Here is a 12,706-nt window from a genome sequence, read left to right as displayed (position 1 = left end):
TCTACTCAGCTTCGTTTGGAACCTGACAGGTTCCTTTTATTTACTTTTTTGTGTGTGTAATTAGCCCACAGTATTGCTAAAACATGAAGCACTGTTGAGAATGAGCATTTTTAAGTACTTCAGAGTAGGCATCAACAAAATGATTGTGGTATATAGAAATTCCATATATATTGGATCAAGTGACAGGAAAATTGAATTGAAAATCCTCTTTTTTAGGTATCTCTGCTCCCTGATATGCTCATAAATCTAAAAGCATTTGTCAGAATTCTTTTGCTGCAAATCTATGAAAAGTATTTTTTCATAAGGAATAAGCTGCAATTCCATAACAAGTACTTTTGATGAGGAGTAATTTCAGCAAGTGAATCTGTGATATCCCAGGCAATTGCCAGTTGCTGAAGTCCCATTATCCCTTTTCCCTATCTTTCATCCTCTCACTTGTAGTTCTGGCATTTATCTAGAACTGCACTTTAATGTTGCCCTCAGCTGAACTAGTAGAAAATTGCTCCAAAGGAAAAAGAAAAAATCCCCAACTAACCATTTAGCAAAAAGAATTTAAGATAACAGGAATGCTGCCAGAGCAGTGATCCTGCAATACAGTAGAAAGCAGTTGTTCTCATTAAACTAATTTTTAGCAGGATTATCATGTTCTGCAAAGGAAAAACCACATTATCAAAATTAACAAAAATGCCTTAAAACAGGTATCTTTAAGTAATAGGAATCATTTTATTAAATATTTTAAATATTAAATTGAGGTTGGTGTACCTTAATGTATTTCTGAAATAGTGTTCATTTTTGTGAACATATTCAGAAGTCATTTAGTATAATTACAAACATTTAAAAATGCTGGAAGTGCCATATATTAACCTCCTACAAGGTGAATATTATTGCTAAAAATAATGCAAAGCAGGACAAATATTTTATGTGATAAAAATGTAAGCACCTGGATTACATCAAAAATGTAATAATAAAGTGTGGAGAGTGTAACAGACACAGGCAGGGGCACAGAAGCACCTCCAAGGTCATTGTGTCCAACCATTAACCTACATTGGAGTACCCACACATAAATGGACACACAAATAAACCAAATTTTAAATATTGGGTAAGTGGTTTGACTTACTTATATGGTCCAGATCTCCAGTATATAATGTCCAGATCTCCAATATAAAATGTTGCTTCAGTAGAGCAGACTAATGCAGAGGAATTGTCTAGAGTTTGAGTGGTTGACAAAATAAGATGAGAAATAAGAAATGCAGATACAGTTTAGTATTTAACTAAAGATAGTATGTATGTAAGTGGGCTTGAAACACTGGGAAATGGGAGGGAATATGGGCAAAGCATTGTTAGTTTAGGGAATTTTGTTCCATTGTTATAGTGCTGACTTCCCAACTATAGTTTCAAATCAGTTAGAGAAATGAGAACATAAGTGTTTAAGAAATTACCTTTTATAACACAGTACACTTTAGAAGTGCTACTGAAGTAGCTAATGAAAGTTAATGAAGCAGTATTTTAGCAGTTTGCTGCTTTGCACTCTTAAATTTTTTTAAGCATTTTGAACTCAGGGTGGTGGTGCTGGGATCAACTTCTAGGGGAATGGGACAGTATGGAAGCAATTATGATAGTAAACAACAAAAAAACAGTACTTTCTTCTTTCAGTAGGTATTGATCTACAGTCTGCCTTTATTAGAGTGAGATACCATGGGATCTGAGTAGCTTTCCATTTTTCTAAAGTAATTATTATTATAGAATGGTTTGCACAGAAAGGTAGATTCCTGATTGTCTGTCTATACACATGAAGGTGGATTCATTCCCAACCTGCAGGTGTCGACAGGATGAGGGGAAGGGAGGCAGCATCATTCTCATTGAAGAATAAATATCACATTAACTCATGCAGACTTTAGATTCTTAGTGTGTGTAGGCATTTGCAGTCTGAAAGTTTATCTTAGACTCCTTTAAGGGAAAAGTTCTTCAGTAGAAAATGGGGCACAGATATCTTGGATTTCCTTGAAAAGCTTCATAAAAACCCTTACAAGGAACGAGCAAGGCACATGGGAGATGATGGACCTGTGACATCTTGTTGCTGTGCTGTCCTGCAGGCCTTACTTCAAACTCATGATGTAGTGGCACATGAAGTTTACAGTGACGAAGCGCTGAGGGTCACCCCTCCTCCCACCTCTCCCTACCTGAACGGGGACTCCCCGGAGAGCGCCAACGGCGACATGGACATGGAGAACGTCACGCGCGTCCGGCTGGTGCAGTTCCAGAAGAACACAGATGAGCCCATGGTATGGGGGAGCTCCCTATTTCCCTCTGTGCTGGTAAAGACCAGTGTTGAGGTGATTTTAGTGTGATTTCCTCGCTTTGAGGCGGGGTTGGCAATTAACTGGAATTGTTCAGCAGCCGCTGTAATGCTCCTTGGAATGCTTTGTGTGCGCTCACGCTGCTGCTGTGCCACTAGGGCTGGGTTTGTGTAAGAGCTACAGCAAATTAGTTCTTAAACCCAACTGGAGCCTTTACACTTCGGTATAAAATCACATTTTTAACACACCAGATCCTTATATGCTCATATGTTGAAGTATTGCATCCTCACTTATAAATAGTATCTGGTCTTATTGCTCATCTTGAAGTGAGTGACAAAGATTTTATTTTAATCTTAAAATTTATACCTTGCCTTCAAGCTTTCAGGAAACATGACTATTCTTAACCACTCAAGAATCACAGTGCTTAATATTTTATTTTAAAAGTTTAAACATTTGGTTTTTTCTAGGGAATCACTTTAAAAATGAATGAGCTGAACCACTGCATTGTGGCAAGAATTATGCATGGAGGAATGATTCACCGGCAAGGTAATCACGTCCCATGAAGAGTTTTGTCTTCAAACACAGTTATTTTAGATCCTTTTGTACAAAGTGTGTACATTCTCCTGATTTTGATTGCTACTATTCCATAGCAGTGTCTCTGTGCCTGCATGGACTCCTGCTAACTGCTTTAGTTACCTTCTAGTTGCAGATGTCTGCCAGTGTTTTGAGGTGAGGGCCCCACTGTGTTTCATTTAGCTCTTAATTAGGATAATTACTATCTTAGTAGTGAGTGTAGCTCAGCAAGAGATGGAAACACCAATAATTTTGGAGCTGTACTTATTTAAGCCTGTGTTTAAAAAAAAATCCTTACACAAGTAGCAGCACTTTCCTTTGCAAAAATGAAAGACCTTTGTCCACACAATTCTTAAGGATTTTTATATTTTTGGTGTTGAGAATCACAAAAATGGGATTTGAAATAAAAATATGACTTGTGCCTAGATTCTAAATCTTTATTTTCAGTCTTCACTACCATAACAAATCCTGCAAACGTGCTTTTTTTTCTCATCCTCAGTCTTCTCCTTTTTGTCATTTTGTGTGTTCAGATCAGATGTCCAGAAGTAACTGGGTTTTGTCCTGCTTTAAACAGATTAACTTCCCTGTCACGTTGTTGGCTGCAAGTTTGGATTGCAGCCATGAAAGGGTTTTTTCAGACTGCCATCTTTTTCTTGTGATGAAAACAAAAATTTTCCTCATTTTTCAGACCAGAGTCCTCTCTAGCCTACTGTTCTATTTCAAAGGGAGCTAGGCACAGGTGATTGGGAAGACAAAACATATTCACTTTGTCTCACTGATATGGTAAAATCTGTCAGGAAGCAGGAAGGACAAAAGTTTGAATACGAAGATGCAATTCAGAGAGAATTCCATGTCTTTGGAGGACCTTCTGAATTGAAATTTATTTGGCTTCTGAAAATGAGTTTTTAAAGGCGATTGCTCTAAGATTCACAGGAGCAAGGTTTTCATCAACTGTGCTTAGGTAGTGGTGATGCTCTGCACAGTATTGCTTCACATGACTGTGTTCCATAATGGGGCTAATAAAACTTTTAAAACCTGCTAAAACTGGGTAAAATATCCAACTGTGCCCATTACAACTCTTCTTTTTAATTACGCAGTATCTTTCTAAAAATTTGGGAAATTTAACTTAATCTCTATGTGCTTTATCTAGCCAAGGTAGTGCTTCTGCACTTGAAATTGAGCTTTACTTCAGTGTTTCTTTAGTATGGTCATCTATTTTTTTAATGCTTCTAATTCTGTTAGTGCTCTAGATGCCTCTTAGATTCACTGCTGCATTCAGCATAACCCCTATTTAGAATATTTTTACTGAATCGTACAACAGAAGTGTAACTGGACAGTGATCTCAAGCACCATCTTTGAATCCTGTTGGTAGGGCCTGTGCCTTGAATTGGTTTTGGGGAGTGTTAGATCATTTTTCTCTGCTGTCTGTTTTTGCTGTATGGAAAATTGCCAGGCAATATCAGCAGTGTCTGAATAATAAATCTGCTGTGAGGGTTACAGGAGCTGTTTGATTTCAGGTCCAGCAGTATTAAACACAAACTCTGCAGTTCCCAGTCACAAAATTGTAGCTGCTTCCTGTCTCTAGGCCAGCTCTGCCTAGTCCTGGTGATTGAAATTGTTCTTATTCCAAAGGTAGCAGAGTTCAAATGGGAAGAAGGGCTTTTAAAGATTCCATCTACTCACACCTTCCAGAGAATTCAGTAGAAATGAAACACCAGTGTCAGTCATTAAAAATTGTCTGTTTGTTTTTGACATGTCTGCCAAACGTCCATTCTTTATTCCCAGTTTTTATGTATACTTCTCCTTACAGTCATGAACATAACAATGTTCACTTCTGTCAGAGTGACAGAAATGGGAAATGATGCAGAAAAGGGGATTTTATTTGATACAGGGATGTTACTGAATCTGATTCTCAGTCTAATATGTAATACCATCAGTTTTATGTTTTGAATAGTATCAGAGAATCTTTTTACTATTCCAGACCATATGGTGGTTTTGATTCAATATTATTGTTTAATAACAAAAACATGTTTTTCCTGGTTACTGAGAAGATGCCTGGGCATCTCTTGCTGTGTTTTCACTGCACTCTGAGAGACAGATTTGTAGCTAATACAAAGTCCTTTTCTGAATGTAGCAAACAAATAATTTTAATTTTGTTTTCTGTTTATGCCTTTGTATGAATTATAGTGCTGTCTTACAATTATTTCAGTTTGTAGAAACTGAGGTGATTGTGTGTTTGATAACTCTGCAGGTACGCTACATGTAGGAGATGAAATCAGAGAAATAAATGGAATCAGTGTGGCAAATCAAACTGTAGAACAACTACAAAAAATGCTTGTAAGTGCCTGAAGTCTTCTTTATATCCTCTATAAAAGTACCTGTCTTATTTAGTCAAAACTTTTGTTTAATTGTGTTCTAACTTCCCCTTTTTCTTGTGTTCTAGATAGACTACATGTCCGTGCAACAAAAAGTTCTTTCAGTTTTTAACAGTTGGGCTCACAGTTACTGAAGTTAAAAATTTAAAAAACATTACTTGGATCTCAGACAGTCTGTCTTTTTCCAGGAAAACTCCACCTTTGACCTTGCTAGTGGAGTCTGTTTGATATTTCCATAACACTTGTTAATTTTTCTGCATGCAACACTAACCTTGACATCTTGGATGGTATCACTAATCCCAGACAAGCTTCAAGGGAAACAGGATTTTTTTGGGGTCATAGTAAGCCAGCCAAAGAGAGAAAGGGGAGAAACTCTGAGATCTCTTGAAGTGATCTGCTCACATTTCTGTCCAGATCAAGTCCTGCAGTTGTCAGCCACATGGTATTCACGAGTATTCAGATTGCCACTTAATAAAATACATCGTCACAATCTGCTGCTATTCTGGAGTTACCACTTTTTATAAATATTCTTATACAATGGTAAATGCAAGGTGGCAAACCCATGTTCTGTTTTGATGAAAGACTGGTTTTGAAATCCCTACCTTCAGGAAAATGCAGCTATCCAGAAACTGTATGCAGTTCTGCTATTTAACATGTATTATGAAAGGAAAGAAAATGCCACTTAGATAGAAAAGACTGTAGATGACAAGAATATAGCTACAAAGAAAAGGTTAACATGGAAAAAGCCTACACATCTCTGATTCTCTCACATAAAACTACATTTCTGGATTCTAGGCATTCAAAATCTGGTCAGGTGAACAAACTGGTAATGCATGGTCATCCTTTAGATTAAGGAGGACAATATGAATGTATGTTTATAGGTGACATGAGAACTCATCCATAGCATTTTAGCTTTTCATAGGACTATGATGTTTTCCCTTCTAGCATTAACAATTTGGAGATTTTCTCTTCAGTGTTTTCTCAAAATGCCTCTTTTTTCACAGAGGGAAATGCGTGGAAGTATTACCTTCAAGATTGTGCCAAGTTATCGCACGCAATCTTCATCCTGTGAGGTAATGAATTTAATGAGCCATCCCTTTCTTCCTCAGTCCTGTAACTAACTGCCTGCTGATGGCTGAATGTTCCTGCTTTCTGGGAAATTGTTTCTGCCTGTCCTGTTAGATCGCACACCAATTTTACAACAAAGATAACGGAACACGAGTAGGTCCCACCTACCTACTCAGCCCTGCCTTCATATTCATCTCATCAGCACCTTAACTAACTCTTTACAGCCTATAAAAGAAAAAAAAATAGGAAAGGGGATCCTCAAGTTATGCATTTAGGAAGCCCCTTTAAAATATGACCATTTAAACTCATACTCCAGTAAGTCTATTAAAGTTCCTAAGCTGAGGAACGATCCTCCTCTTTTTTAGGCTTTAAACATTATATTGCTGCTTTGGGCTGTTAAGGGTTAATTGAAAAACCTGTTTCTGTATAACCCCGTTTGAGGTAAATTTGTGATGGTCGTGTGTAACAGTTACATGTGGCTTAATATTATGTTTCCATGAAGAAATGGTCTTCATCACTATGGAAGAAAAACAGATTCTGAGTTGTTGTTGCTGAACTAGAAACTTGGTATTACAGCTTTTGCACAGCAACGTTTAATTCCCTTCTGCTCACAAAGTTAGATTCTAGATTGCAACTGAAGGGGATTAAATTGTATAAAATGGCTACTTGAGAGCCCCTGTTCAGTGTGAGCACACAGATGGCATTTGCAGCGTGAGGATGGTGCCAATCTCTGAGCCACGCGCTTTACTGCGCAAACAGCTCCCGAATTAGAACTCCCCAAGTGAAATCACAACCCCTGCTGAAGTCAAGCACCTTATCTTAATTAGAGCTGTGATTTCACCCTAATTGTTCTTATGGCTCAGCAGATGCTAGAATACACAGAAACTGCTATTGTGGTTGTCAGAGCAATCTGTTTTGCAAGGAAAGAAATTACTGCTTTTTAGTTGCCTTCGGTTCTTCTAGTAGAATTCAACAAAAACTAAAAGGTGCTAGAGGTAGAAGGTTTGACAGATTTTCACCTCTGAGGCCAATTTTCTTAAAATAAATATGAAACCAAAAGTTTTTCATGAAATGCAAAGGCTTTTAAAAAAATTGCAGCGTGCTGACAAAGTCATGTATTGACTTCTGTGCTGCAAAGAGGAGTAATACTAAAAGAGACCTCACTTCCCAGTATTGAAGTACAGAAACTGGTGAAACTGCAGACTTGCTGAGAAGATGATTATTTGCAAAGACTCAGCATACAGCTTTAAATTAATACTGTTATTTGTCATATTAGTAGTAGCAGATAATCTCTTTTCTTTATCTTTGCGTCCTTAGGCTTTTCATGACTATTTATTTTACAGAAGAATGAAAAATAGACTCTTACCTTCCTTTGGAAAAAAAATGACTAAACTAGAAATGTGTGATCAAAGAGAAAAAGAAATTATCCCACTTTATAGCATTTAGCATTCATTAAGTAGAGATAGATGAGTCCTTTCCACCTGCTCAGCCACACTAAGGCTTGATTTTCATCAGTTCCAGGTGTACACAAAACCCCCAGTGTTCTTAAATCATCCTCTTAAAGCATCACTAGTCCTTTGGTACTCAGAGAATTTTTTTCACAGAATTTTTCAGGAAGGTGATTCAGATGATGAATCAAATTCTTAGCCATTAATAAAGCTAAAAATCAAAGTTCACAGACATTACTAACACAGAAATCTTGCTTCTCATGCCCTCCAGCAGGAAAAATAGAGACATACTGGGTCTTCACTAGTGTAATCTTCCTAGTTAAGGTATTTATGGTAACATTTCAGTCTATGCTTGGTTTCCCCCCTCCTTCAGTCATGGACTGGTGCTCATGTAGTGTAGTTTTATGAGAAGAGGAATATAAAACAGAATTTAGGACTGGGGGCTTTGAGGCTCCTAGCAGGATCACATCATTGGATTGCAAAACATCTTGTTAATCTTGAATAAGAAAACACTACATATTAGTAGAATCAGTGATTATGTACCTTTTATTTACCATCTTAGGCCTTCACAAAGGTATGGGGGGAATTGAATGTTTCTTTTATGTTTCTTTTTTAATAACTGGGATTTGAATTTCACTTGCCATATTTGTCTTCTTTTGTAGTCAATTAAAATAAGTGTTATTTTCTAAATATTGAGCCATTTCTGCAGATAGATATATATATATATATATATATATGGAAGTCTTTTTTCCTACACTGCGTAATTTGGGATCACTAGGCAGTTTGCAAAATCTCAGCTGAATTATTTCAGGTTTTTTAGGAATTTGTGGCTTTTCCTGTACCCATGCCTTCCATTCAGTTACCAGACCTTCTATTTCATGGAGCAGACCTTGCTTGAAGACATAATTCTTTTGAATTCCCTTGTGTAAAAATTGGATCAGCTGATGTGGTGTGAGGTGACCTGCTGAGTCACTGGCATGGCAAATGACCTGAGTTAACACACTTAGATAACAAGGAGCCAGGGTGTTGTTTTCTTCATCAGTTACCAGGAAAATTGCAGATTTACATAAACATGAACTTAAGTAACTATTGCAACACATCCTTCTTATGGCTGGTGGCTATGTACACTAGCTGTGTGTTTCAGTTTTATCCCAATGATTAAGCATTTTGTTCTGGCTACATTTGCATTTTTACTTTGTACTGACACAACACCCAGAGTGACTTTTTATAGTGTCAGATATGTGAGAGTGGTAAGAGAAGTACTTTTTCTTTATCTTTCTTTCTTTTTTAATAAAAAAAAATCCTTATAAACATTCTTTATGTTTCAGATTGCCTTTGTGAAACTCTTAAGTTGTTTCATTAAGAAGAAAAGCCTTTATACATGGGAGTTTTTAAAAGCCTGGTGGTAATCACCAGGGATTTTTTCCTTTATCCTCCATGGTTTCCATTAGTGCTCAAACATCAGGAGTTTTTATTGTCTTAAACCTTTTTTAAAATTGTATTAAAGATACTGACAGATGTGTTCCTTGAGCAAGACAGAAATGTAAAAGTATTTCCAGAATTTTGGAAATTCTGTCTGTTTTTATTGGAGGTTTTGGTTTTTTTGGTTTTCTTGTTTGAGTTTCTTTTTTTGTATCTGGCAACAATGTCATTGATCCACCTGCTTTTGTCAGAATCTAATTTGATCAGGTCATATTTTTTAGGCATCCTTTATTTCTTCTGTATAGTTTGCATCTCAAATACATTAGTTTATCATTCAAAAACCACACCTAAAAATGGGGAATCAGCAGGAAGCTGGGTTTGCCATCATTTGGAAATAAGTGTGGTTGTTTCCTCTAAGGCTCTGGCTCTGTGGCTCTTCAGCTGAATAGTGATGAGCCAAAGGTTTCTGTGTTTTTTGTCTTGGGGCTGGAGAAGGCTGGGAAGTCCAGACAGTCGAATTTACTAAAATATAATTATAATAATCTTTCTACATTTCTCAGAATCATTGGATCCTCCAAGTGTTTTTCTTTCCCTGTTTCCAGGAGAAGTAGGGCTTCTGCTGATTTACTGGAGAAACAAACTCACAACCCAAACTGAATTTTTCCAGGCCAGTCCTCAGCAGTCTTGTTATTCTGCAAGGATCTCTGTGCTTATTGATTTGTCTCGTTAGATTGTCCATAATACAGTTTTTCTCCTAACTTTAGAGTCTGGTATTTCTTGAAAGAAAGACCTGTCCCTAGGAAATTAAGAATCTAAATGCCTTTGAAATTCTGACAGAACAGCCTAATTATGTAAAAGTCATACATAAAAAAATGTCTCTTGACTAACTTGTTAGGTTATTTCTGACAGTACTGAAAGCACCAGTAGCACTGAAAATGTATATTTTCCTCAGTATGATATGATGAACATTTGCTCTGCATAATATGCTGTCTTGTGTTGGGATTTGTTGGAGGAATACAAATCAAAACATTCTCAAACCAAGAAAATTTCCTTCAAAGGCAGAATCCTTCAAGACAGTCCAGAAATAGTGGCATTCTCTAAACTTGTTTTTCTCCACATGATTTGGGTGCTTGCATCAGTTTCCAAAGCTTTCCTTTGCTAAACCATCACTGACAGCAGATCATAACAAACCATATTAAAAAAAAGTTATAATTTACTTTTCAGCTCTTGAAAGTGAGCATATACAAACAGCATATAATATCTTTATAAAGCAAGGAAGTTACTGCCTTTTTTGAAAAAAATTCTTATGGTTACAATTTGATAAAGGTGATGCTGATAATCCATACACAAAAGAAAAAAAAAAGGAACACTGATTCCTTTAGGCTTTTCATTTTTTTTTATATATTTTTTCACTAATGAATGTTTTATTTGCTCTCATTTGAATGTTTTAAACTTGTGCTGGAGTGATTTTTAATTAGAATTAGAGCTGATTTCCCCCAGTCCATTACACATTTCAAATACTTGTGGGAGGCAAGTTTTGTTCTTATGTGGCATTAACCCCTGATTAGTGTTGCATGAGCAGTTTAGCTCCAGCTTTTTAATTATTCACAAAATAATTGTATTGATAAAATATGACAGGGTTAACTTTGCTTAGAAAACTGTTTTAGCCCTTTTTCTCTGCTGTCCTTATGTTACACAAAATGACCAGACATTCCTAAGCTGACTTTTGACATGGGATATTATATTCCAGAATTCCTGTGAGGGTAAAAGGGATTTTTTTTTTTTTTAACAGTATATGAGTGGATTATTTTATTTTCAGAAGAGATGGCTCAATTATCTGACCTCATGGAATTTAAGCACTGTGCAGTCAAAATGGCATGTGAAAAAGATGACTCTGAAAAACCCAACAGAAATTCCTGTTATGCTTCTTGTAGAATTTCCCAGTGTGCTCCCTGTGTCTGCTGTCTCTGCACTGAGCTGTAGGGCCACACTGGTAGTCTGGGTCAAGGGAATTGGCTTTTTTTAAAGTGCTGGTTTTTGGCAAGGTTTGATACTTTCAAGCCCATAAGAATGTTGGAGGAAAACCCTCACTGTGCTGTAAAATGGATGAGAAGGGAGGAGAGAGAATCCAGCTTTCTCCTCAAGCCTCAGTGTCTCTGAGGCACTGCAGGGAGATGCATGTTGCTGAGTAGACACTGACAACCACCACAAAGCTGAAAAAATATTCAGAAACATCTTTAAAACAGGATATGGGCCTCATTCTATTGCAAGTACTGTTCAGGGTATAATTCCAGGTACTTTAACCAAGTGTGTGGCTGAGGGCTGGTAGCATTGTCAGCCATGTGAGATCTCTGAAGTCCCAGTTATTTATTAAAAAGCTGAAGGCAACATAGAAATAGATAATACCTCAGATAAATCAAAATGTCAAACCTGAATCCTAAGCTGTGGAAAAGCTTTTCAGCTTTACAGAGTTTGTAGTGTGGAAGGTCTCACAAATGAAGCAGCTAAGCAAATGGTTATGAGGCTGTGGATGTAACTGTTCTTTGAAATATTTCTGTGTTCCTGTGATAGTGTTGTGTTGTTAATGAACCTTGTGTCTTATTTCAGAGAGATTCCCCCTCTACATCCAGACAGTCCCCCGCTAATGGTCATAGCAGCACTAACAATTCTGTTTCGGTAAGATTTCCAGTTCCACACAGAGAAAGTGTGAAAGTTTTGTTGGTGCTCATCTGCCATTACTGTTATACTTATCGTGTGGTCAGTGGAAAATTTTGTCCTGCTGAGAGAACCCAGGTTATTGCATATGTAACTCCCCATTTTCTTTTTTTTTCTTTTTTTTTTTTTTTCTTAAAGGGCTTTTTCCAACATGTTCTTCTCATTAAAAGCCATACAGTGAATTAAATGTTAATTACTGTACTGTGACACTTCAGTCATCCTTAAATCATTGTCAGCACTTTCCTCAAAACTGAGCAGAGGTTTAAAGTGGAAGCTTTTATTTCCATCCTGAACTTTGGAAGCAGAGTTTGAAGGAAGAGAGTAACTGTGCAGTTGGTATCCCAAGACATTTTAGATCCTTTTTTTTTTTGAAGTTTTGTGTTTGAGAGCCCTCTGGAACGTGTACTGGTTTCCGCTATCTGAGTTAAGGAATTGGTGTGCTCTCTGCTGTCGTGGTACGTGCACATACTGTGTGAAACATGAGCCTTGCCTGGATATGGAAAGCAAAAGGAAGTGGCTTTAAACTGCACTACAAACCAAGCTATTACCATCACATCTTTAACACAAAGTACTTCTGTTTTGTATGTATTCAGGTAGAAAGGTGCTGTCGATCTCCTGTTCTTGCTAAAGTGCATTGATGTTAAAATTCGTGGTGTTTCTCATTTGTTGTTGTTTGGACCAATGTAGTAACTACACACAAGTTTCTTCAGTGAGTGCTGTCAATATCGTGAGCTCATGGGACCAGCTAAAAACAAACCAAAAAAACCCCAAAACTGAGTAACTATTTCTTTAACTATTGATAAAAATT

The 12,706-nt window shown here is 37.0% G+C and overlaps 1 protein-coding gene across 4 annotated transcripts in view; it reads left to right on the top strand.

Moving 5' to 3' along the window:
• The window catches only part of CASK (calcium/calmodulin dependent serine protein kinase), a 186,653-nt gene that overhangs the window by 151,231 nt on the left and 22,716 nt on the right, over positions 1-12,706 (top strand). For 2 of the 4 annotated variants that reach the window (XM_050979217.1, XM_030234791.2), the window contains exons 14-18: positions 2,094-2,282; positions 2,765-2,843; positions 5,122-5,207; positions 6,250-6,318; positions 11,791-11,859. In XM_050979217.1, the coding sequence (XP_050835174.1) occupies positions 2,094-2,282; positions 2,765-2,843; positions 5,122-5,207; positions 6,250-6,318; positions 11,791-11,859 (492 nt within the window). The remainder of the gene's footprint in view (positions 1-2,093; positions 2,283-2,764; positions 2,844-5,121; positions 5,208-6,249; positions 6,319-11,790; positions 11,860-12,706) is intronic. The other 2 variants (XM_050979225.1, XM_030234796.2) reach the window with 1 other exon arrangement.

The sequence above is a fragment of the Serinus canaria genome, chromosome 1 (genome assembly GCF_022539315.1).
Source record: "Serinus canaria isolate serCan28SL12 chromosome 1, serCan2020, whole genome shotgun sequence".
NCBI classification, from domain to species: Eukaryota; Metazoa; Chordata; class Aves; order Passeriformes; family Fringillidae; genus Serinus; species Serinus canaria.
Note: the sequence above shows the minus strand (reverse complement) of the source record. Positions and strands in the feature narration are given on the sequence as shown.